The sequence below is a fragment of the Siniperca chuatsi genome, linkage group LG8 (assembly GCF_020085105.1).
Source record: "Siniperca chuatsi isolate FFG_IHB_CAS linkage group LG8, ASM2008510v1, whole genome shotgun sequence".
Taxonomy (NCBI): domain Eukaryota; kingdom Metazoa; phylum Chordata; class Actinopteri; order Centrarchiformes; family Sinipercidae; genus Siniperca; species Siniperca chuatsi.
The window spans coordinates 22988740-23016372 of record NC_058049.1 but is presented as its reverse complement, the minus strand read 5'-3'; the positions used below and the strand labels follow the sequence as shown (position 1 = coordinate 23016372).

At 41.8% G+C, this 27633-nt stretch overlaps 1 protein-coding gene across 5 annotated transcripts in view; it reads left to right on the top strand.

Annotated features, from left to right (window-relative positions):
• The first annotated feature begins 3385 nt into the window (after positions 1–3385).
• ppp3cb (protein phosphatase 3, catalytic subunit, beta isozyme) overlaps positions 3386–27633 on the top strand; it is a 32310-nt gene continuing 8062 nt past the window's right edge. Inside the window, exons 1-9 of one of the 5 annotated variants that reach the window (XM_044204280.1) lie at positions 3386–3992; positions 14213–14413; positions 17459–17583; positions 19322–19433; positions 21998–22143; positions 23497–23636; positions 24953–25030; positions 26961–27055; positions 27424–27549. In XM_044204280.1, the coding sequence (XP_044060215.1) occupies positions 14245–14413; positions 17459–17583; positions 19322–19433; positions 21998–22143; positions 23497–23636; positions 24953–25030; positions 26961–27055; positions 27424–27549 (991 nt within the window). In that variant the 5' untranslated portion in view covers positions 3386–3992; positions 14213–14244. Of the gene's footprint in view, positions 4030–4444; positions 4602–14212; positions 14414–17458; positions 17584–19321; positions 19434–21997; positions 22144–23496; positions 23637–24952; positions 25031–26960; positions 27056–27423; positions 27550–27633 lie in introns of those variants that run through there. The other 4 variants (XM_044204279.1, XM_044204277.1, XM_044204276.1 and 1 more) reach the window with 4 other exon arrangements.

Sequence of the window (27633 nt, the reverse complement as noted above, 5' to 3'; positions counted from 1 at the left end):
AAGAATGCATATTATTGGGCTGCAAGTTACCATTATTTTCATTATTGATCAATCTGACGATTATTGTCTCGATTAATTGTTTGGTTTAGAAAATGTCAGAAATAGTGAAAAATGTCCATCACAATATATTGTAAAAATAATTTTTGCCCGACCAACAGTTCAAAACCCACACAAATTCAGTGTGCAATGATAGAACAGAGGACAGAAGCAAATCTTCACATCCAAGGAGTTGGGCCAGAGAATGTTTGGCACTTTTTTTGAAAAATGACTTAAACGATTAATCTATTATCTAAATAGTTGCTGATTAATTTTCTCGACTAAATCGTTTTAGTAATTGTTTCACCTCTACATATTATGACATTTTAATTTCTTTTTTTTCTGAGACCAATAAATTATGTGTAATTCATTTAGGGTGTATGGCGAAAATACTAAATGACTTTACTGCACTTTAAAACCATTTAAAAAACATCACCATCACATAAACATCACTCTTTTATTCTGAAGGCCAGCCGCCAAAACAGGAAGTCCTATTGTTGGAACGCATCTCTCACTGCGCTACCACTAGAAAGCCTTCCGCCGACATGCGCACGTAAAGGACTCACAGTGCACGCTGGCAATGTAGTACTGCAACTGGCCTCATTGTGGCTCCGAGCATGCGGCGGCAGGGCTGTGTTCACATAGTCCGGACGGAGCCAAAATGTCTACCCAGCACGTATTTTGCATGAGGTAAACTCTTAACCTGTGCTTAAATAAATGGTTTACTACTACCATTACAATTCAGACAATGGAATGGATATGGTTACATATTTAGTATATATATATATATATATATATATATATATATATATATATATATATATATATATATATATTAATACTAAATTTAGGCCTGTCAATATACTTAAAAGTTTAGGGGTAGTGTCATACAGATTAACTACACTGGGGGTTGCTCAGCGCGGAGTGATATGACTACAAAGACTGTGGAGATCGCACAGGGCACATTTGTAGGTATTCCAGGTGTAAGCTAGACCAACAGTAGCTACAGATTGTGTGTATTTGTATGTTTTTAATATGCTGAAATAGATTTTTCTTAACTCTAGTATGTCCAGTATGTCACTTTGTGTTATGTTCGTGTAGCATAAAATTCTCTGTTTTCTCTGTGTTAAGTGGAGCCAAGGGATAAAACTACTACTTTGCAGTGTGGCATTTGTCACTGGTTGTTATATAGGCCTATTATACTACAATAGTTCTCTACTGTACTAGTAGGCTATTGTACAAGTGCCTTACCTGTTCAACAGCACAGAAGTCAGCATAACATTTAAGGTCCTAAGAATGTTTTCATCCTTTATAATTGCTCATATGAAATGTGTGGACAGTCATCAGATGAAGCAAGAAAAGCCAGTGTGAAAAGGCACATTGCACTGACAATCAAGCAGAAGGGCTTAGCACTGTTTACCAATTAAATAAAGATCTGATATAAAAGTTTAGCATTTTTAAAGAATGAGCCTGTCCTGAAATCTTCACATCTTCCTTCATCTAGGCTCAACTTTACTTTAGCAATCAGGGTTGGAAGACATAATTAGTAGCACTTGTATTGGTAGCAGTGGTATGAGTATTAGTAGTAGCATATTGTAGTAAAATTCAAAACCCCTTCCCTCATGTTTCCCTCATCGTCTAACTACTTTTTTCTCCTCTTGCATACGCCCAAATTCTGAAAACAAAATTGTCAACAGCATTGACGTATTCAGTACAAAAAATAAAAGTAAAGAAGAAATATATATATATATATATATATATATATATATATATATATATATATATATATATATATATACAAACGACTGAATAAATATACCCCTTATAAAGTATACCATTAGATTTATATTCAAGCATGACCCAGTTTTCAATTCATGAGAAGATTCCCAACATCACTGTAAATGGTGTCCAGATTTCTTCATAAACATTCAGTTTACCTCTCAAAGTGTATGTTATTGTTTTCCAGTCCCATGCAATGTGCGATATTTGTTTGGCTTAACACTTTTTTTTCCCAGTTCAGAGGACAAGGTACTTTTACTTGTAATATACACGTCTGTTAACGAACACTCTTTTGCTCTCAAATTAGAAGACAGAGGGTAAAAGTGAAATCAAAACACCTGAGGTTCATATACATAAATACATACATGAGATACCTGTACTGCCCTTTTTAGATTTTCACATATTTGAGCAGTTGAATAGTTTACAGTGAGACATTGCAGTTTCCATAGCCCCATTTTTGCCCTAATATTGTCCCTAATTGTCAGACTTGAAAATGGAAACTTTGAACATTATTAGTTATTTTAAATTTTTGAGAACGAAACTGTAAAAACTGCAAACAACTCTTTAGTTCAGAGTTACAATCGAATCTTATGTAACAAAAACTTTTTGTGCCTAATTAATTAGATTAGTCATAGCAGGAAATGCACAGGTTTAACTAATGGTCACTAATGATGGCTCTGTTCCATGTAGGTGTATCAGTAAGTCACACCATATAAATGGAATGTAGCCTCAGTTGATGTTATGAATCACACCTGCTCTTCCTGCCCATGTCAAAGTATCTGCTGTAAAAACAGGCCGTGCTTTGTAGCATTGTTTGATTTTGACAACGATGAACTAAAACATAAATTCAATTGCAAAAAACAACTGCATGACAAAAAAAGAACTGTAGTTGGTTCTATGTTGGCTTAAAAGTACAACTGAATGAAAAATAATAGTCATTCAAAGAAATGCATTTCGGTTTTTGACAGTGAGGGATAAGAACCAGGAGATGAAGAAACACACCTCCACAGTGTTCTTATTGATACCATACGGAGTAGCGAAAGACGGAAATCTTCAAATCCTACAGGTAGGGTTCAAAGTTCAGCTGAGCCTTGGTGCAGTTGATGCTCACAAAAGCTATGCAGATGTGGAAGATACAATATGCGCTATAGATTAACGTCAGTTGAGCCAAATCTGAGCCTGACAAACTGAGTCAGAGATGTACTAACTGGCCTCTGTCCCTCAGCAGTATCAACATGGCCATTCCTTTGGGGCCACCTTCTGGCCAGACTTCACATTTTTTGGCTCAATCCTTATCCAAGCAACTATTTTGTTTTCTGGTGTACTGAACATCACAGCCTCACAGCATGCTTGGTGGACATTGGCCTTTAGCCTTTGGTTTATTCTACATTCTATCTCATAAAAGAAAACAGGATCCTACAGGCCCACGTGATCTTCTGTCAACCAGCCTACTGTACAGCTGCATGCACACGTGCACGCACAAACACACACTCCACAGAGTTGTTGTTAAAGGGGAAAGCCCCGTAATCAGTGCCTCCACAGGATGGCAGTATGAGTCTGAGAGTACGCATGTGTGTGAAGGCCTATGTGTGTGCGTTCCCGCGTGTGCGTGGATCTGCGTGGGAGTTCCTTCTTTCGCCATTCCGGGGTGTTGCCAGCTGCACAGCACCGCTTGCAGAGGCGTCCTGGAGAGGTAGAGCCTGCGCGTCTCTTCTCTCTCCAAGGCGTCTCTTCCCCCCCCTCTCTAACCTCCAGAGTCCGCCCCCACCCCTAGGCTACTCCACCACCGCTACACCAGCACCCCCACACGCCCCTCTCTCTCAAAAAAAACCCAACAACAAAAAAAAAAAAGAAAAATACACATTTGGGATCCAAGCATGCCACAGCAGCAGTTAGGTATCCGCCTATCCTCCCCCAAAGTCACCGCAGGCGCAGCAGCAGGCTTCCCCCGTCCGAGAGAGCACGGAGACTCCACCGAGTGATGCCACTACTGCAGCAAGAAAAGCACCCAGCAACCGCGCATATTCTCCACGCCTGCCGGAGGACCCGACACCACAGTCTCGGCCCTTGACAGAAGAGAGAGCCCCCACCCCCCCTACCCCCCTCGGCTTCGGCTCCGGGTCCGTTCCCGTCCCAACTCCAGGATGTCCGACTGCAACGCAAGTCCCGCCGACCGGGTGATCAAATGTAGGCATGCCAAATCCTGCACGGCCAGTGAGAGCTTTCCCCCTTTGTGCCAATAATTCTGCTGTAACTCATCAGGTTGTTTTTTTCTGTTTGCATCCCTGTCTTGCACTAGTGTCTCTCATTCGCACGTTTTGTTTTGAGTCCATCCCTTTTTATTATTATGCCACCTTATAATAAAAGAAGCCTATTTCGCTGGCGGCTCACCATGCATGTGCCTCTGAACCTTTTAGGGGAGGGAGGTGGTGATGGAGGGGAAGGGGGTGGGGGGTATCCAGTACGATACGCCATAATCAGGGTCTTCCCTCGTTATTCTATTAGAATTCACCCCCTCACCGAGGCATTACCCCATTTTCTAACGGGGGGATGTCTCTTCCTCTATGTATGGCCAAAGCTATTGTGCGACACCCATTGCTGCATGAGCTCCACTTACGCGCTCCACTCCTAGTGGTGGTTTCGTGTTACTGAATAATACCCTACAGAGACACAGCCGAGAGAGTGATAGAGAGAGGGAAAAGCAGGGAGGGAGAGAGGGAGATGAGCATCTTGTTCCAATGAAACATCAAGCAGTGTGACGATGACAGCGAAAGGCAGACATAAAGGTAAATAAATGTTACGCATAACCTGCGATCTTTGGTGTTGTGGTTCTGCTGTGGATGTGGATGGTGTCACGGGATGATGTTGCATGGAAGCAACGATGTAAGGAGAGAGAGGGGGGGTAAGATGCTATGGGGGACTTGTCACTCGGAGACTCAAGGATGTCTTAGTGTTCGTGTACTGTACCTCTAACTGCACGTCTTCCAGATGTGCCGACCTCCTCTATAGGATGGCCTACATTTGCGATCTAGTTTTATTTCTCTGAGCCAGAGGTAATCGAATGGTTTAAATGGCAGGTAGGCTGACAACTTTGCCAGGCCGAGCGCGCGCCACCATACCCGTGAGTTTGGTCTTAATTATATAGGCCATGAAATCAGCCTGATGTTTGCTGATGTGACGTTTAAACACCGCGAGTGCACTTGATGGATTTGCGAGTCGTTTTGAGTCGACGTTTTCTCAGCAAGGCCCGAATGTCAGCGGGTGACTGTGCTTCTCCCGTGCGTATCGTTCTTCCACGGCTCCGTAAAGGTCTCCCTGGCTTCCCCCTTTTGTTTCCCCGAGTGTCAAATGAGAGACGGAATTGAGTTTAGGGATCCTGCGCTGCGTATCCGAGCCTATTGCCCGACGATGATTATGCATACCGCCCTAAAGGTGTAATTGCCTCACTGGATTATGGAATATTTAATATGTTTATGAGAGTGTCTGTTTCTGCTTTTACGCGTGGGCGACTATAGGGGAGGCGAGGAGGGGCTCCGCTCGGGTTATGATCCGCGGAGCTCGCACAGATTGTCGTGCGTATCGGGTCACAACAAGGCTGGCATGGCAGCGGTGCATCCACGCACGCAGCCTGTCACATGCGACAATGCCTGGCTGCCTGTCTCTCCCACTGGCTCCCCTTAATAAACTCTCAAGGTCTCTCTGCCGGAAGAAGCGGAGCTGACAGTTGGATGCGTCGCTCGGGCATGCCCCGGTATTCCGTGCGTGCGTCGTGCTTGGAAGGGGGTGGGGTGGGCTGGGGGCGTGGGGGCTCTTGCAGTTTTTGCACGTAGGACTTCAAGTGCATGTGCATATGCCTACAGTCTGGCTGTGCCTATATGTGTGTAACTACAGGGATGCAGGGGCGGTGCTTGGAAATCTGGATCCCCTGAAAATCAACCAAAATAACACTGACCCCCCAATCCATCCATTTGTTATCTAAGTTACCTTTACCCCCAAATGAGTAGCCCCCCCTTCACATGTGCATGTATATTTTTACATCTTCATTTTGGTTTGCATGTGTGTTGTAATGCAGCTGGTCCACCGGAGCTCAGCTGCCTCAACACTGGAACAAACTAAGCAGCCTATATCCTCATGCATCATCCATCTCACACACACACACACACACACATACACACACACACACACATAAATGCACCTTCTCCAACAAACATGCAACAAAACAACACAGCAATTCATCAGTCAGGTGAGAATGATTTAGTGTGTATGAGGCTGGAGAGGGACGGGGGCATCAGTCAAAGAGACATCACTTCTGGCGGATGGACTGTGCCCGGTAGTTCCCCGCGTTATGGATTTTAGTGATATTCAGTGGAGAGAAGCGCACAGAGATGGAGCCAAAGGACAAAGCATACCAAGAGGAACGGACAGAGGCAGACAGTGTGGGGGCGAGGTGAGGGAGAGGGGGAAGGAGAGAATGTGACAAGGCCACAGAGCAGGTGAAGTAGCTGGAGCAAGAGAGAGAGAGAGAGACAGAGAGAAGAGAGAGAGAAAAAAAGAGAAAGTCAAGGGAAGTAGTTTTTCACACTGTTGAGCGGCAGGACAGCATCCTCTGAACCGACTTCTCACATCCTTTTTGATTCACTTATCATGCAAACTGATCTGTGTGTGTGTGTGTGTGTGTGTGTGAAAAACAAGCTTAAAAGTTTTGTTAAATCATTTTTAAGTAGTCTCCACCAAATGTTACCTTTTGAATTGTGCATAGTAAGGAATTTTGTAGAAACACAACGGAAGTTCTGTCACTGCTACTTCATGCCCGACCCACAGCTGTATCTACAGTAGGGGTGCATGGATCCTAATTTGTCATTAGTGGAAGAGACATCATGCTATCAGTCCCCATGTACCAGTATTCACTGGTGACAAAGGGCAAACCCGTACCCATGAGTCAACAGCAAGGAACCTAGGGTGAGCAAAATTTGGACTTAATGTTAGTAATAGATTACCGCATGCATACATACATACATACATACATACATACATACATACATACATACAATGCATACATGGAGGCTGGTACAGTAGCTCAGTAGGGCTTAATCTCCCTGTTGATATGCTAGAATCCTGAGGTGAGTGTCAAAGCAGGGTACGGTACAGATAGACCCACCGAACTAGGTCAAAGCACACAACTAGTGCTGAAAAGCTCGATTGACAAATAAATAAGGAATCAGTGTGTGAAATGTGTAACACTCACACTCCGTTGGTTACCCCTTTAGCAGAGAAAATATGGGAAATGGAAAATATGGTGGAGTTTTGTGAGCGGCGTTGTTCTGTGTATTAATCAGACAGTGTAAAACCTGGAAAATGCATTAGCAACATGTGATACTTCTGGGCTAATGCTTGATTCCTAAACTTGTGGATAATGTGTAATGCGTCACTTCTCCATTTGATGTAATTGTAAATCTAATACCTTGGACGAACAAGCATTTTTGGTGGATATTTTGACGTGTCAAACACAGGTGTGACTAATAACATTAATCATGGCTGTGTTCCATTTTAGCTGTTGCAGTGTCAGGGCCCTGGTAATGTGCATGCTGGCTCACTGACATGGCCTCCTGGTTCATCTAAATGGAATACGTACATTATTAATGTTACTAGTTACACCTGTACTTTTCCTGCTGTGACAAATCAAACTGTACGGTGTGAGAAAGGCCTACACAACCTCAAAAATGACAGTAGAGTTGAATCTGCACCTTTCTGACACCATGTCAATAAAAAGTGAACATTATAAGCTTCGTAAAGATAGAATTTATTGCATCTGAGTTCACAGGTGTACCTAATAAAACTGTAAACTCAGTGGATGATGACTGTATTGCCACTTAAATGATAACTTGAGTATATAGCAACACACATATAAACTAAGCCTAACTGAATGTGTTTACCATCTTCTTTTTCTGCTCAAGGTACACCTAATCCACAGAAGTGGACTATTTTTGCTGATTTTGTTTGTCTTTATCCCTCAAACACTTCAGGAGAGTTTAAAACTAACAAACCATCCGGCCTCAGTTGCTGCACATGTCACTTTTAGGATATTGCTTGTCATATGATTACTTAGCATACTGTGTGTGTGCTAACATAATGCAGGGTAGAGCTACACAGAGATAATTTTGCTGCCAAATGTCTTGTCATATATCAGGTAGGGTGCCAATGCTCTAAACTGCCTGATAATACAGTTTAGAAAGAGCAAAAATGATGTGATAATAATAATAATTGCAAGCTAGCATTGTTAGAATTCCTTGTTGAAGCCAAAGGCCTAGCTCCCGTCCCTCCCATTGAGAAAGTACTCCCTATTAAGAAAAAACCTTTCAAGGTGCAAAGGTGATATTTGTCGTTTGTAAGTTGTGACCTTTTAAACATATCAATGAATGTGTGAAGAGAATTCACCAAAGCTGAGTGGAGCCATATCCAATATGCACACATGCATATATGCATTCATGCATGCACAAACACACACACACACACACACACACACACACACACACACCTCTGGCAAGGCTCGGGGCACACTGGGCATATTTCCTTTTAGTGTAACATGCTGTCCCATTCCCTCATGGTTCTGACAGAGCCCTGTGTGAGCTGTGTGTGTTGGATTTCGGTGTTATCCTTGTGAGCCAGGGGTCCCACCTTGACGGGTCCCTGTGTGCCCTGTGGGGACGGTGACAGGGCAAGGGCTATTTATAGAGAAGGTACTCCAGAGAGAGAGAGAGAGAGAGAGAGAGCGAGAGAGAGAAAGGATTGTCTAATGAGGACAGGCTGTTAAGGGATGGGCCGTTTCTGTTCGTGTGTTTGTGTGTGTGTGTGTGTGTGTGTACACAGATGGTCCTTCATGTGTGTAGTGTGCATTAATTGAACAACTTCAAAAGTATCTTTACTTGTCCCCCCACCACCACCTTCAAAGACCCATGGATCTTTGTTAGCTGATCTGGGTCAAAGATAGCAGATAAACACAGACACACACACATGCACACAATGCGCATGTGTGAGCGGTCGTAGCTCTCCTCTCTCATACACCCCAATTTTTTGCTTTCCCTCTCTCTTCATTCGCTGCTCTCATTCTTTCTTCCCTCAGTTTCTCCCTCCTTCATTTATTCATGCAGAGACAGGCAGCGGGATGAACTGATCTTGGGAGATGTGTGTGTGAACACTTTAGATGAGGTCCTGTAGAGGGCAATACATCTAACACACAAACACACACACACGCACACACACACACATACAGGCATGCCATCAGTTCTGGTCGATGTCACTGCATGAACACCAGACTGATACAGTCTGGGCAGGCACAGTATTGCACTGTAATGAATTGATTCATAGCCTGCATGTACATGCACATATAGGACTGTGTATGTATGTGCTTCTCTAATTACTTTTTATGTACCATTTTTACCATGTGCATTATTGTAGTTTAACTTCTGGCATATTTATTGCTCAGCACCAAAGATGATTTCATTTTCTTTTCCACTATCTGACAACCAGTTGATTGAGAAGCATACATTTGTGTTGTTTTATACCCATTTAGTCATATTTTGCAACATTTGTAGGACAGACACAAATGAAGACAGATGGATCATGGGTGACTTCTACAGTCATTTCTACAATCTGTCTGTTCTCGCTTGCTGTCACTTCCTCCATCCTGCACCAGCCTGTCATTGTGAATGGTGTCCCTGTGTTATTAAAACTGATGAAATATCCCCACAATTAACTTTAGCCATTAGGGAGGATGTGCACAATAACAAGATGATTCTGATCAGATTCTGCTCCAGTTAGGCTATTAGGCCAGCCCAAACAAATTTAGGAGATTTGGTTGAAAGCTATGTCATAGATTTTCTCTCAGGCTCCCCCTCACTGCACTGTGATGTGGAGATTTTTGGCTGAGCTGGCAGCTTTGGCGCTTAATAAATTCCCCACCGGGGAGTTCAGCAATGGAGAGTGGGCCAAAAGACAAAAACAGTACAAAGTACGTTAGGAAGAAGCTAAATGCTTTCACCTCTTTGCTCATCTTACAGCCCTTGGTGCAGCTCACCTCAGACGCACGTCATGCATTGTGCGATTGGTTGCTTCAGTGAAAAGGACTGTTCTGGATGAATTACTTTTTTTTTTTCACTCCACTTGCCTGCACTTTAGAAAGTGGAGTTCACTGTGTTCGTCATTTGTGCTCAGACAAGGGACAGCTTAGACTGTGCTGTCAGAAAGTAAAGTTCCCTCACAAGGTTGAAGCACTTGGCAGCATCACAGAGTATATTAAAAATGCCTTAGAGCAGCATTTGAGAGAAATACTATCCACCAACACTTTACTCAAGAAGTGTGGCATTGGTCTGAGCTTACTGTATGTCAAGCTAACACCATCTTTACACTGCTGATATCTGTGTAGGATAAATGATGTGGAACTCCCTCTGACACTGTTTTATCACTTTTCATCCGGTATTTCATTTATTTAATGCCTTTATTTATGGCTTTCTAATTTTCATCTGCAGTCCTTTGGCAAGCTCTTCTGAAGCCAAACCATTTAGTTTTCACACTGCTCAGAATGGACCAGTGAATTCACAAAAAACATCCCTACTCATAGTTTGCCTATAGGTAGCCTATTAGCCATTAGCTATTAGCTATGCGTTGCTGATTTTTTTTAATGCAAGTTAACCTTTGTCCTTTGTTTCCAGTTGCTCCCAGTCAAGGTGATTCCCATTGTACTACTTTGTTAAAACTCATATTACTGATAGCACTCCCTACTTCCTGTATATATAAATATCAACAATTAGAAATGGAAAACTATAATTAATCCCATCCTTTTTTCCATCCACAGTCTACTGAGTTTTATCAGTAGACTGTGTTTCATGGTGCGTAGTGCATAGCTACCATTTGCCTTCTGGTCCTCCTGACAGGTGGGTCTGTATCTGAATAATTACGCTTGTGAACCGCTTGCCATCTTTAGAGAGAATCTTAACCTAGAACAGTCCCTGTTTTATGTCAACATTATTATTTGAATGTATAGCGTGAGGCTAAATGTATTGAAATTCATCCTTAAACAAAGACAGGACTCATGCTATTATTATGCTTAAAACTGTCTCACAGTCAAACAGGATGATACTGTCTGAGATGTTTCAAACTAGAAAGGTCGGCCAAAACGTCAGCTAGAGGAATTTGGTAAAACACTGCTTGTGTGTTAGTGCTAGCTTGAGTGTGTGCATCAAGCTAGCAGGATCAGTTGTCCCATTGGTCCCTGTAAGTACAGGATGGTGTTTTTAAGGCAAAAGGGTCAAGCACTGCTCATATGTGTGTTGATCGAAAATGTTAGGAGCTCTTCAGTGACAGGAGGTGAATACTTCCTCACGTACCAGCCCTTACACTTTTTGTTTCTGATGTCTTAGTTTGATTTGTAGTTTGCTCACATGACTGAGTAATACTGTATGTTGGCGTTTGAACCAGGCCTATCAGATGGCCCACAAACTGGTTAACATGTGATGATCAGTTGTACTACTGAATGTATATACTGTAGATTATAAATGTAGGTGCTATATTAAATGTAAATGCATTTCTTCTGCATTAATGTTGTGCTCCAGGCCTACACATTCTAATGCATAATGCAGAAAGCCTTTCGTTATTATTGCTTAAAATCCTTATTTTTGCGAACAAAATTGCTTCGAGGAAGAAAAACCTATACCAACATGTTTCACAAATTCATATCAGAATTGCAATATTTAATTCAGACGTGGTTTCTTCATAATTTACAGCTCTAAACCCCAGACAGCTTTCAGTCTTCAACCTTTCCATGTGTGCTTGAACCTCTCAAGTTTGTCGGAAATCTAGTAGTATTCGCCTTGAAATGTGCGCTCATCAAATGGTCAGTCTTCAGGTGCAAAAGCCCTTCTTGGTTTGACTGTGTTGGTGGTGAACCTCTCTCCTCTCTCCATTCCCTAACTGCCAAGTATAGTTTTCCCAAGTATAGTTCCTTCGCCAAGCTCTGTGTCTCTGCTGCTCTCCACTCTCTCATACCTGCCCTACTTTCACACTGCTCACACAATTTACGAGTTTCACACTCCTTCTCTCTCTCTCTCTCTCTCAGTCTCTCTTTCACACACACACACACACACACACACACACACACACACACACACACACACACACACACACACACACACACACACACACACACACACAGACACACGCCTCAAATCAGAATTATACATACACACACTGAGTTCATGTATATGTGCAAGATTCAAAAAAATATTGTAGCTTTTTTTCTACTATGTATGCAGCTTTTTGTGACTTGTACCAGCATCATTACAGTTTGTAGCACAGTACAGCACAGTACGGTGCGGTACAGTAGTACAAGACAGTACGTTAAGTTACAGTACAGTGAAGGAAGAGGTTTAGCCACATACTGACTGAGCCCTGTTGTTTCTCTTATAAATAAATATGATGTCACACAAATACTAACATGCATGAGAAATTATTTTTCTGGCTTACGTTCTCTGACAGCCCCGGGTGCACAAATCTTTTAAAATATTAATCAGCACTAACCTGAAAGGCAAAACTGGTTTTAACATGTAGATCTGCTGTTCTCAATCAATGGAAAACAGACCTTTCAGCTTGGCAGCTCGTGGTGTCCTGGGATGTCTTAGGGTGCTCTTGTGTGTTGTCTTCAGTCTTAAGGTGTGTGAATGTGTCTTGGGGTGTGGTAGGGGCTAACCTATGGAGCCCTGAGGTGCCATTAAATACTTTAGGGCATCTAAATATGCATTCAGGCGTGTCTCTGTGTGTCCCAGAAGGCTTAGGGTACTCTGAAATGCGTTTTTGTTAAGGTGTCCTGGGATGTTCTGGTGTGTCTGCATGTTAAAAGTGCTCATGGGCATCTTTAGTGTGATCCATGACAAAAAGGTTCATACAATTCCCCCCTTTTTTCCATGTGAGATCCAAATGGCTAGATGGTCCTTTAGTCCGAAAATAGCTCAAAACCAGAATAACCAGTCAGAAGCAATTTTCATCAACAGGCAACAGGCATATTTGAAATTATGAGTAAAATCCTCATAATTACACATAAAGTGTTGATTTAGGTTGATTGTAACTGATTTGTCCAACATTTTTTTCATTTAGCAGTACTGGCTAAATGTTGCTTATGTTTCACTGGTGATTACATAAAACCGTGCTGTGTGGTTTCATGTGGTTGTTGAGCTACTTTTACTGTAAAGAAATAAAATGTGAGTATCACATTAAAACGTAATGATGGACATCAGTGTGAAAGCTCACCGAAGAGACTGTGGCTGTGACTGTGTTACAGTGACAGGAAGAGAGGGATGCAGCAAGAGAGAAAGAGGAGTGAAAAATAAAAAAAATAAAAACAGAGAAGGGGCAAGAGGAGAGAGTGCAAAACAGAGACAAAGTGACAGAGAGTGAAAGTGTGTGTGTGTGTGTGTAGAGAGAGAGAGAGCCAGGCCTAGTTTTTAGTTTGTGATCTAGGCCATTATCTGTGTTAGCACTGGTGGGGCTCCAACAGGCTCGGTGGATCCTGCATAACAATGCCTTTTATGAGCTTGTGTGTGTGTACCACTGTAGGCTCACACACACATATGCGATCATGCGTGTAAACACCATTGTGCAATACATGATGTACGCATGCGCCCCTGCACCTCTGCCTTTTGTTTCTTGCCGCTGAGTTTGTGCCTGTTTGTTAAGACTGCTCGCGTGCGTGTCTGCGTTTTGTCGAGTGTGTCTTCGTATGTGAGTATATGACTCCTCACGTGCAGCTGTGCGCTCTTGCTGTATCACCCCCGTCGTCAGTCAACCCCCCTCTCCAGCAGCGCCCTGGGGGCCTTCATTATGTAAGAAAGACATTACTGCAGAACAGAGGCAGAGAGGCAGAGAGACATTACTGCAGAACAGAGGCAGGCAGCCCTGATAACTCTGGCAGCCCCTGGTTCAATGCAACTCACCCAGGCCTCCATAACACACACACACAGACACACACACACACACACACACACAGTCTAAGCCTGCAGCAGAGGTGGGATCGGATAATGGTGAGGATTGAGGTCTTCTGATGTTTGTGGGCAAGCTTGTTGAAGAATACAGGAAATATCAATAAATCACGTACTGCATTATAATAAACATTCTTCTCTTTTCTTCTGCATCAACTTCTCTCATTCCCTCCATAATCTACTCACCTACATCCATATATCCATACACCCATTCAAACTCTCCTCCTCGTCTTAATTTCAAATAATATCTGCTATATTCTATCCCCCTTCCTTCCTCCATCATTGATTCTCCTCTGTCTCCATCTCTCTCTACACCTTCTCACGTCCATCCCCTCTCTATCCTTTCCATCACTCCCAACCTCCCTCTACAGCGGTCCCCTTCCCCTTGGCCCACCGGCTTACCATGAAGGAGGTGTTTGACGCCGAAGGCCGGCCGCGGGTGGACCTGCTCAAAGCTCACCTCACCAAGGAGGGCAGGCTGGAGGAGGCCGTGGCCCTTCGCATCATCGATGAGGGCGCCGCCATCCTGCGCCAGGAGCGCACTATGTTGGACATTGAGGCGCCAGTCACGGGTATGGTACAGTGATGATGAATGGAGTGTGAATTAGTCTGCAATTTAGTGAACAATTACAGTGCAGTTAGTAGAAAATAGTAGGAAAACTAAACCTGCCATGTTAAAAGAATAGTTTAACATTTCGGGAAATATGTGTATTCACTTTCTTGCCAAGAGTTAGATGAGAAGATTGATACTACTCTGTCTGCATGGTAAATATGATGCTACAACCAGCAGCCAGTTAGCTTAGCTTGGCATAAAGACTGGAAACGGGCAATTAATTAACGTCTAATATCTCATTTGTTCAATCTGTATAAAAAAATTAAGTGTAAAATCATCACTTTGCCGTTTTATGGGGGTTTACGTGCTTGACTATTCATTGGCCGGGAGCAGTAACTTCCTGGAGTCTCCGCTAGTTGCCTGGCAACTACTCGTGGCCAATAAATAGTCTGGTACATAACCCCCGTGAAACGGCGAATTGTTATTTCTACACATACATTTCTGTACGGGTTAAACAAACTGTTATAACGTGTTAGTTAGTGAGCTTTACTAGTGCTGGAAGGCAGATTTTGTTACCTTTGGACAGAGCCAGGCTAGCTGTTTCCCCCTCTTTGTCTTTATGCTAAGCTAAGCTAACCTGCCTCATATTTACCTTACAGACAGTAGAGTGGTATCGATCTTCTCATCTAACTCTCGGCAAGAAAGTGAATAAGTGTTTTTCTCAAAATGTCAAACTATCTGGGGCCACCTGCACCAAAAAAGCTATAAGTGTGTTTATATGTGTGCATGACTGACGAGCAAATAGATCACACACTTTAACAGGGAGGGCACAGATAGCAACAGTCAAACAGAGAGAGAGAGAGAGAGAGAGAGACAGAGGAATGGAGCTGTGGAGCAAAAGGCAGAAAGATCTGTAATTATGTATTAATCAGATTCCATTCGTCGATTCATTAATCTGCCATATGTATCTGCCACCCTGCTAATATGAACTGTTGTTCGGTCGCACTTCACTGAGAGAACCAATTGGCACTTATGCACCTCACAATAGCGGGCGCTAGTTTTGGTAATATCTGCATGTATTCCCTTGCCAGGGAAATGGTATGAACCGAGGAGAATGTCGAAGGGAGGAGGAGGGGGAGATTAAGATCGATGAAGAACAAAATGGAAAACAAGTTTCTGAGACGATGACACAGGAGACAGACAAGCAGGCAGGCAGTCTCAGACACTCTCAACCTATTGACACTGCTTGGTTAATGTACCTATGTATCTCTGCATGTGTGTGTGTGTGTGTGCGTTTATGCAAATGCGAGCGGTGAGATAATTCTGTGTGGGTTGTTGTGCCCACGCAGTGTGGGAACATCGCTCGGCTTTCACAGGTACAGATCCCCGGGGACGAGGACAGATAGACAGGCAGATGGAGAGACAGTCGATCATAAGCAGCTTAGTGCAGAGGTTCTCAAACCTGCTCATTCCCAATGAGCAACATATTGATCCCTGTCTCTCCACTTCTACATATTCTTCTATTATAAGATGCCAGGTTCTTAAACTGAACTTTGTCTTTCATTCTGGGATTTCTTAAAGATGGTTGCCCAGATGCCCAGAAACACCCACCTGAGAGGATTTTTTGTCTGAGTTAGCTATGATTGGAAATAGCCTATAGATTTCAGAGATAAAACTACAGAAAAATAGTGCAGGTTCTTCTTGGGAGGGCTTTAAGCAAATGTAATGTTTAGCACTTTCAGGAGATGCTCTAAGATAGACCGACTAGTGAACAGACAGGTAGGTGGATGGCTGAAATTTGAACTGACAGGCTTTTGGGAAAACACTGAGGCAGGTCTGAGGAGGCAGACAGGTACAGTTCAATTTCACTCATGTCATTTTGCATTCCCAATTCCCAGTTCAAATTAAAGCGAATACTTAGGAGCAGACACAAAAACAGACATGAACATGGCAAGCAGATGGAGAGACAGACAGACGTAGCCGGCCAGGCAGATGCAAAATGGCCATCGTAAAATGGCTGCAGAGGGGAACTATGACATCAACTAAAAGTGAAAGGAGATGCCAGACAGATGGTGAGGGAGGCGGATGGCAAGATGTATGCTGCCAGATCATACGGACAGACAGTCTTTCAATATATGAAGTGTTCAGCATGTGAAGCCTGATCTAAATTAGATCCAATACTCCTGGATGTGACTTAATTAATCTGTGGGAAAATTGTTGGAAACACAGCCATTGAAATGTGTGCAGAATGATCGTTATGATCAAGAAAGCTAGATGTCAAAAGTCTGATTGCTGTAGATGTGAAGTTAGTTACAAATGTAAGTTTTATGATCATCTGATGATTTAGAACAAATTTCACTTGATGTAGTGCAGTGAAGGGTGCTGTTACTTTAAAACTAACATGATTTCTAACACAACAGTAAGTAACATTATTAGAGCTACAATTATCAATTAAACTGCCAAAAATTATTTTCTTGATGATTGTTTTGTTCATAAAATGTCAAAAAATGCTGATCACAGTTTCCCCAGGGTGACATATTCAAATTGCTTATTTTGTCCAGCAAACAATCCAAAACCCAAAGATATTCAGAATAATATCAGATTAGACAAAGAAAAGCGGCAAATCTGCTAGAACCAGCAAATGTCTTTATAGCAACTCAAACGATACGGTGAATGTCAATCAACTAATCAGCTAATCAACTAAGCATAGAGTTCATGAGCATTTTAGACATTTGGGCAGAGAATATCAATGTAGATACTAAATGTGAGAGGGCCTTTTCTAGATCCCTAGTGCGTTTCCTAAACAGAGACCTCAAAATGATTGCAACAGATTCTTTAAGGAGGATTTTTTCATCATTTTTTTTTTCTGTTTGTTTTTTCATTAGGCAGATGAGTGATGTTTCTAGATCAGCAGACAGGACAGATATACCTCTGCAGATGCAAATCAGGCCATATGGAGCTACTGAAGCAAAGATGGACCCACATGTTTTAACTGAATTGTGGAAACGTAACATGTGGCAGCTGAAAACTATGGTCTTAACGTTGTTGTGTGCTTTTTCCACAGTGTGTGGAGATATCCATGGCCAGTTCTTCGACCTGATGAAGTTGTTTGAAGTGGGAGGTTCTCCTGCCAACACACGCTACCTCTTCCTAGGGGACTATGTGGACAGGGGCTACTTCAGTATCGAGGTGAGGATGGACACTTTATCTAGAACTGCACATACTTTACTGTAACATCTATCTGAACATATCTCCATTTTACGGGGTGTGTATTCACTCAAAAATGTTGTAAGCTCACTGTACAGTAAGCTTACAACTAAATCAATGCCCATTATAATGTATATTGCCCTGAAGTCTATTATACATTTTCCAGGAGCGAGGTTTATTTCACTACTGAGGTATACAGTTATAACACTGTGCTGTATTTAATGTATTATAAATGTACAAAATGTACTTGAGATTAGCACTAATACGCCACAACGTGTGTCTGAAAATGTACACATACCAAGGTGATGTAATTTAAATTATTCATGAATGACTCAAGGTCAGTAATCACTAACAAGAGTATAATATGCTGCTTACTGAAATATGTATGGAAGTGGAGATATCCAGAGGGCTGTTTGGGCATTTGATTCTTTAAAGTAGACACAAGTGCAATATGGTATTTTTGTGATTACTTTGTCTGGCAGAAATGCACCACAGATCAGGAGTGTGACTTGAAGCCATAATAATACGAACACATGGTGAATGTCTTAGCTTGCTGAGCCACTTAGCCACCATGGCATAAGGGATGCATCGTTGACATCGAGTGAGTTTGGAGGCGAGGGAGCAATATTTAGGCCACCTTCCTAACACACTTCAAGGACACACAGACTGGGGACTTAATGTAGAGCAGGGATGATATTGTGTAAAGGTGAGAGAACACCCTCTGAGCAAATTTGTAGGATTAATAAAGTGATAACAGTGAAAACAGATGTCAGACCCAGCCACAGCTGTTTTCAATTCATTTTTTCCTGTTAACTCAATCAGCACGCTCTTATTTGGAATGATTCTTATCAAAATCCTGTTTATACAGTATCTATCTTTAGACCGGGGTACGGCTCAATTCGCTTTCAGCTCAATTAATTTGGGCAGTGGATGGTTCATTCAGAGAAGGAATTCCTAGTAACGGCTCCATCGTGATTCTCTGTGTCTCACTTTGAATTTCTAGTTTGAATTTAATGAGGGGAACTGAAAGTGAAATCACTCCAGCTCAATTACTTACTAGCAATGATGTGCTAAAGCAAAAGTTGTTTTCACTGTAGTGTGTGGTTTAAGACATTTTGGGAAATACGCTTATTCGTTTTCTTGTTATAAAAATGATAACTACTCTGATGTCTGTTAAATATGAAGGTGGAGCCAGGAGACGGTTAGTTTAGGTTAGCATAAAGACTGGGGGACACAGCTAGCCTTTTCCAAAATTTAAAAGAATCAACAATAGCACCTTTAAAACTCACTAAGTAACACATTATACAATAACACATTATTGTTTGTTTAATCCATACTAAAATGGAGTTGTGGTTTTTTTATTAGCCTAGCTAAGCATAAAGACTGGAAGCAGGTGGAAACAGCTAGCCTTGTTCTGTTCAAAGGTAAAATAAATCCTGCTGGTATGATTGGACCTTACTTCCTAAAATGTCGAACTAGTCTTTTGAACCTGACAAAGTAAGAAAAAACATATATTTCAAGGATAGTACTGTGTACAATAAATATGTGATTAGCTTAATTTGTTACAAGATAGTATTTATGCTGAAACCATAATACTTTATAAATGTACCCAAAATTCTGAAACTACTCTTTTATGGCAAGTTTAATTATGTTGTTGCTAATGTAGAGCTGTTTATCTCTAACCAGTTTTTATGCTTTCTGGTCCCTGGTGAACCTTTAGTGTGTGTTATACCTGTGGTCACTGAAAATCCTCTACCCAAAGACGCTCTTTCTTCTACGGGGAAACCATGAATGTAGACATCTTACAGAATATTTCACCTTCAAACAAGAATGTGAGTAACTCTTGTGTTTCCTCCCAATATAATGTTCCTTTTGTCTCGCTACCTTTGTGTCAATGATATAATGCTAAAGGATGAGGCTGAAGCTGCATGTCCCAGGAAAAAAGCTAGCATCCTCGCCAGTTGCTGATTATCATGTAGAAGACATGGAAATAAAGAAACAAGACTGGTCTTGTTTTTGCAGTGCAGAGCTACTCAGTCCTAGTATTATAAGAATGATAAGGAAAAATATAAGATCAGACTGTTATTTCATGCTAACATAACCCTGTTTAGCCTGTTTAGCCTTATTGTTTATATTTCTGAACAGTGTGTCACTTTCAATGTTTTAAGGGAAAAAGCTTTTTGGATGTGTTTGGTAAATGTAATGCTATCTCGGATAAAGAGTTTTGCTGAGGGTTGCTGGAGTGTAAACCTGCCCAAATCCAACCACGCAGGACAGTGCAACCGTAATGTTAACGTTAGCCTACACTCTGATATAGTAGAGTCCAAGACAGGCTTCCGCACAGTGACTACACAGTGGATGTGCTATCGTGAACAGGGTTTTTTTCTTTTTTTTAACGTAACCTGTAGCCCCACAAAATGTAGTTAGCTAATGATATGCTCCTTAAACTAGCTAGCCGGACATGGTGATGTCGGCAAAACAGAATGTTCGGTTCATTCTTTACACTTTTGCTCTTGTGGTTTTGGTTTTTGAAAGGCTAAAACAATTACATCACCCTCTAAACTCTTACGTATCACTCTTACTATAGCACCATGCACACCACGTCAACATGGAGAAATTCAAAGCTTGGCAGGCCTGCCATGCCTAGTTACAGTTGCTAAGGTAGGATAGGACAATTTGCTGCTCGAGGGAGGGGTTTAGCGAACAGTCACTTGTTACAGATTCATTTTCTGTCATACACCTAATCTATACATCATCGACTGATCGTTTCAGCTATAAAGTTATTTGTTTTCTGTAGGATCTCTTCTCCTCGCTTCCTCCCCTCTCCCTCTTTTCCCACACTCCCATCCATCCCTCCTCTACTCCTTCTCTCCCTCCTTATTTCCTATTTCTCTCCCTCTTACTCTCCAAGTATCCGCCATCTTTTCCTCCCTCCCCCAGTCTCACTCTCTGTCTCTCTGACTCTCTCCTCTGCCAGTGAGTTTCGGCGTCCTGTCCGAGAGTGGGTGATTAGCAGCAAATTAATTTGGCCCTTAATGATTGGCTCAGGGACGTACTCCTCTGTGTCTGATTGGCCAAGGGACAAGGAAGCTAATTTCCCCTGGTGCTCATGGCGAATAGTGGTCGCCCTCAATTACCATCTGCTGTGTGTGTGAGTGTGTATGTGTGTGTGCACCACAAGTTTGTGCAAGTGCATGCACTATGACTGCATGCATGTGCAAGAGTGTCTTCATAAATGTTTAAGTGTGTGTGTGTGTGTGTGTGTGTGTGTGTGTGTGTGTGTGTGTGTGTGTGTGTGTTTTGTGGAAGGAGCTGAAAACTGGTGGACTAACAATAATGAGTTCTTGCTCTACACAAGGCAGATGGAGAGGTTGACACACACACACACACACACACACACATTTGCTGGCTACTGTACACTGGTACTCCACAATACTAGCTTTGATTTGTGTACGTGTCATTCTCATGTCCTCACACTCATCTCCTTCCCCTCTCCCTCTTACCGCTCTTAACCTCTCCTCCTCCTCCTGTCTCCTCCCATCAATCTCTCTCCTTCTCTCTTTATGAAATTATCATCCTCCTTTTCTCTCCTCCCTGCTCGCTCTCATCCAAAATCCACCCTTCTCTTTTTCCTTCCTCTCTCTTCATCTCTCTCTTCTGATCTCCTTTGAGCTATTTTAATCCTGTGATATTTTTTGTGTCAGATGTATTGTTATGCCCATGTGTGAAATGTACTTTAAAGATGCTGCGTGTTGGATGTCTTTATTGATATCGCTGCCAAATCAAAGGAGTTTTTCATAAAGCAAAAATTCAGCCTTACAGTGACGCCTCTACACTGCTTCATGCTTATATCTGGGTCAGATTCTGTTCACTGGAAACAGAATTGGAGCCTTTACATCCATATGTTGCCTGTAATGATATGCTATGTACTGTAAGCATCCATATGTTGCCTGTAATGATATGCTATGTACTGTAATACGGAGCATTATTTTACCAATGTACATTTCTTCTCTAAATCATCAGAGTGGAGAGAAACAAGTCATATGGGAGTGCTGGAGAAGAGATGGCTCCATAAATTAATAACATGTTATGTAAAAATCCTACATGTTAATGCCTTTACACCCAAGTGAACTAAATTATGTTTTTAGAGGAACCGTACAAGTCTGTATGAAGCCTTTAGATGACTGAGTTCTTTAGAGAAAAGCTTCGCATTTGTTTGTTCTCTGCATTCCATGCTGCAGTGTTTGTTTGCGATATGTAACAGTCACACTCCAAGTGACAGGCACTGACTGTACGTTTGCGGGGATGGTGGCTGTTCAAAGCATGTCAAAACACACTCAGGCGCTTCTTTGTCTCAAGCCTTGAAATATCTCTCCACCCCTCCAACTACCTCCAGGTAAGATCAAGTACTCGGAGCAGGTGTATGACTCCTGCATGGAGGCGTTTGATTGCCTGCCCCTGGCAGCCCTGATGAACCAGCAGTTCCTGTGTGTGCATGGGGGGCTTTCACCAGAGATCCACACGCTGGACGACATCAAGAAGGTATGATAAGAGGCACACACACACACACACACACACACACACAGGAACTGACATCTTGGTAATTCAGTTTGTTATTCCACATAACTAAATGGGGCAGTAGCTAAATTCAACCACAGTGGAGAAGAGACGCAGCTAAACCTGCTAAAGGTAACTAGCATAGCAGATCTCAGTAGCTGCCATGTCAGCTTTTGACTTTAGTGGAATTTATGCAATATGGTACGGTTAAGCTGTCTTTAAGTCACATATTTAGATTTAATAAATTGTAAATTAGTTTATTATAATAATTAATACAAATATTAATAGTTGAATGACAGACACCAAGCAAAACAAATACTTTTAATTCATATTCTATGAATTCTATTCTATTTTAATTCAGGTCTATGGCCTGTAAATAATCAAAATAAATGTTATTCTCTTAAACTAGTTAAAATGGACAAGAAAGATGAAAGAGCACATTTATGTTAGTGGATGGATTTTCCCCTTTCATTCAGTGAAGATCATCCAAAGGCTGAATACACTATGTGCATTTTTTAGGTATTATTTAGGTTTTATTGCAATTATCTTTTGGGTAAAATAATCCACCAAAAAAGGGCATAAAATCAGGGCATTGCAACCTTTCTAACTGTTACGCAGTTTGCCTGCCAGCCTGAAAACTCTAAACCTTTTTTTCCTCAACTTTATAGTCTCTGTATTTACTGCTTTATACATAATAGCAACATTTATCACACTTCTGATTGCTACGACAAATATTGTAGCATGTTCTCGACTTATGTGCAGCAGTCAAACACACCTGCGAGCACAGACATTAACACACACCACCTCTTTGGTGGTGTGTGTTAAAGTGGTTATGCTTTAATACCCACGTGTACTGTAAATGCAGAGAATCCTTAATAAACCAGTAAATACAGTATACCAGTGGAAGAGACCCACACACATGCTGTATGTATACAGTTCACAGTAACACAGAATACAGAGGCACACACATGAACACAGAGACATGAGGACACACACTTCCTCATCTAATGGCAGTGTTTCCATGGTGAATCTGCTGGTGTGACATCTCCCTCCTGTGTGGTGAGGGTTGCCATGGAGATGCTCTGCTCTGACAGTATGTGTCTGTACATTTGTGTGTGTGTGTTTGTTTTCCTTTCTCTTGTGATTTATCATATATACGCTGGTGCATGTGTGTGTATATGGTTTATATCATTTTTTTTTTAAATGTTGTGTATCTGATATGTTTTTTGTGTGAGGGTTTCATTGCGTCTATGTATTTCTATGTGTGATTGAGCATTTGTGTTTCTGTAAGCTTATATTTTTGTGTGTTTCTGTGTGTGTGTTCGTTGTATGTCCTAGTTGGACCGGTTTAAGGAGCCCCCAGCGTTTGGGCCCATGTGCGACCTACTGTGGGCCGACCCCCTGGAAGACTTTGGCAACGAAAAGACCCAGGAGTACTTTGGCCACAACACAGTGAGAGGCTGCTCCTATTTCTACAGGTACAGGACAAAATGACTCCTCACATGGCCCATCCTGACACCAATAAAGAGAAATATTACATAAGAGTCCTGATAGTTTATTTTAGAGGAAAATCAACTTGAATGTGAGTGAATATAGTCTGGTAGCCTTAACACAGTAGATCCCTGTGCTTATGAAGCTCAGAGATATGAACTAACCTGATATTCAAACAAGCCAGAGTGAATGCAATATTCGGAGATACAAAATACACACTAGGAACAATGTTCTTTGAAATTTGCAGCTGAAACATGCAGCCAGAAATAGGACTGATCCTCAAATGTGTTCCTGTTTGTGTTGTGTTGGACTCATTCAATGTGTTGTAATGATCTGTGGCACCTGGCGTTAGCGAGATGTGACTTTCATCTACAGATCAGGAATTTAATAAGTTTTAGGCGGTCTTCAGGCTATTGGTTTGGGATGTTGGTGATGAGAAGAGAGAAAGAGAGATGCTTCCTGCACGGTTACACCATATCCAAGCTCAAATAACAATCACTGGGATTTGTACAAGAGACAGAAAATCATGGCCAGTTTACACACACACACACACACACACACACACACACACACACACACACACATTGAGCGTACTAGCAAACACATAAACACAGCACATTCACAAACACATACACACAGTTCCGTTTCAGCATGAAACGATATCCCACAATCCCCAGGGAGACTGCACGGTTCTGTTGCTATGACGACTGGCTACTCCTGCCAGATATGGAGTGATATTAAGATACAGTGAGAGGGAGAGGGAGAGCAACATAGGAGGAGGGTGGTGGTGGCAATGGTGGTGGTGGGGTAGAAGATGAAAGAAATTTAAAAAATTAAAATGGAGGAATGTAAAGACGAGGAGCTGAAGTTGAAAGACAGATGGAGCGTCGGTGCAACAGTAGCTGCAATCCTCACGTATAGAAGTCAGTGTTATGACACGTTGTCTGTGGAGAACACAGTGATTTTCTATGTTTAGCAGACACAGCATCAATCGACCAACTAGTGTCTACTCCCACAGCACTGAGGAGCCCATAAGCCCTGCTCAGGCCTGCCTTGTGCTCACTTATGCCCCTTGCTGGTCTTAATCAGACATGCCATTAGGAAACACAAGGCCCACTCATCTCCCATGGCTAGACTTGAGGTTTACAGCAGTCTTGATATAATAACATGTTTGCTATGTAAAGTGGTTTTTATTGGATCTTTTTGGATATTTCTTCCCCTGTAAGTTTTTTTTTTTCCATTGCCTCACTTCAGATGCATTTACCCTCACTGTTTCTCTATGTGTCTCTCTTTCTGTCCGCAGTTACCCAGCAGTGTGCGAGTTCCTACAGACCAACAACCTGCTGTCAATTATCAGAGCGCATGAAGCACAGGATGCTGGGTAAGCTGACTGACTGACGCGGCTCAGTCCTTCTCTCGGCTTAAAAGGGAGCACCATTTAATTTAATGGCTTACCTTGGCATTTCATGTTTCGAGCTGTTATTTTTCTTTGTCAGGGAATTGGCACATTACAGGAAAAGAGGTTGCACAGTTTTCCTTCTGTCACCCTTAAACTGTGTCATTAGCATTGTTAGAGTTTGCCTGAGAGTTTGTTTGACAGAGAGCACCAACAGTCGGAACAAAATTTCAGGTTAACTAACTCATCTCTTGAAAAATAGAACGGTAAAGCAAAGAGCCATGTTAGGTTTTCACTACTAGTCTAAATATAATAGTGGGGGCAAAACACAGTTTTCTGACCCTAAAATCCATTTCTGGCATCTGTTATCTCAGTGTAAATCCTCTAAATATAATGCAGCAATTAAGGCAGCACTATTCTGAGTTGTGCTGTTTATTGAAACCATTAACATTACTTTGTCTGTCATGCAGCTGGGCAGTCTGGGTAATCGTCCATGGGTCTTCGTGCACTCACAAGGGCTCGTCGAAAGAAATTATATAATTTTAGTAGTTTATACTTCTGTATCTGTATATAGCACCTACTGTATAGATGGAATAGTGTGTGTTCATTTAAAACTGCTGACACTTTTAGACAATGCATAATCAAGAAAAGTGACTTCATACAGTGAAATAAGCAGCAGTGTAGAGACAAAACTAATTATATGCAGGTTTTCGAGTATGTTGTGTGTTCACACCGAAAAAGTGACAAAATAAAGTACACTCACAACAATCAGTATGCATACTAAAAAAATACTTGATCTTCTCCCACAATACAATGCACAAAGGAAACCTGATCACAGCTGGAAAAAATTAAATCTTATTGTGGATGGTGTTGCTCTCGGAACACCTCAGAAAAATAAACCCAACAACTATTACATACTTGGAAAATTGAATGGCCTGTGACATTGTTTGATTGATGTACAACAGTGCACTTATTGTATTATTTCCTGTCGATATAAAACGGTAAATCTATGTTGATTTATTCTATACTGACTGCAAAAACAGTATAAGACAAACATTAGTACATTGTACATACTGGGCCAAAGGGAGAAATGTCAAGTCTGTGCCATTGTGGTAGAGCAGTGTAACTGGCAGCCAATCAGGAGGGTTTGATACAGAGCCATTAGCTTGCCTTGATCTGACTGGCTCATGGTCAGACATAGTGTACGGTGGCCTGCCATGGAAAAAGTTTGCAAATAGGCAAAGACCAAAAGAAGAACCAGCCGTGTGCTGATGACATTGATTGCATATTGGCATTTGGTTATACACAGGTTCCTCGAAAGAATAATAATCCTTGACAAAGCTACACAGGACACTGGCACACTGGGAGCACCATGATAAAAGCCAATGTGAAAATCACTCTAATAGGAAAACAGCCAATATATTCTGCTGGACAAATATAATAAATAAACAAATTTCTTGATTACTGATGAGTGTGGTAATTAGTTTATCCTCAGGGGACCTGGCTAGTAAAGGTTGCTTTTGTGCTTTGTTTGTGGGTGCAAATTAAATATGTCATGTCTAATCTCAGTAGGTTGTTTGCATGCAATGAAACTAATTGCATCCAAACTTGTTTTTATTGTGACAAAGTCACTACATCTGGGCCTAAAATTCAAAATGTTAACTTTGTGCTGGCAGCTTCACTCAGGCTTTCAGTACCCTGCTCAGTGGCACTCTTACTTTACCTTGTCATTTTGCCCACACAGATTCCTTCTTCATTTGTTTTTAAATGCGTGGCTGTCTCGCCTTCAACCAGTCTCTGTCTGGTTTTAAGACCTCTGAAGCAAATCCTCAGTTTTCATCCACAATGTGTTTTTTTGTTTTTTTTTATTCGAGTAGCTGTAACGTGGGCGGTTTGTTTGTTTCTCTTTCCTCAGGTATCGTATGTACAGGAAGAGTCAGACTACAGGTTTCCCCTCCCTCATCACCATCTTCTCTGCTCCAAACTACCTGGATGTCTACAACAACAAAGGTCTGACACACACACACATGCACAAATACGCACACACAGTGTGAGCACTGCGGTGCAATTAATTTAGACTGAACACAGTATGCTATTCTTCATCCAAGACTAAACCGGAACAGAAAACATCTGTTGAGGAACTTGATAACATGACTATACTATACGTATGTAGTGAACATTTTTAAACTAAATAATGTTCTTCTTCTTAGTATAACTGTATGTATAACATGATGTTTGATTATTAATATTCAAGGAATATTATTGTTACTATCTGACCAAAGTGGAAAAGGCTAATATATGTGTGTGTGTGTGTGTGTGTGTGTGTGTGTGTGTGTGTGTGTGTGTGTGTGTGTGTGTGTGTGTGTGTGTGTGTCCAGCGGCGGTGCTTAAGTATGAGAACAATGTGATGAACATCCGTCAGTTCAACTGCTCTCCTCATCCCTACTGGCTGCCCAACTTCATGGACGTCTTCACCTGGTCGCTGCCTTTCGTGGGAGAAAAGGGTATCACATGCACACACATATCCATTTTTTTTTTTTTAGACTCATATATTTTTTTGTACCCCATCTCAGACAGATCTCTGGGCT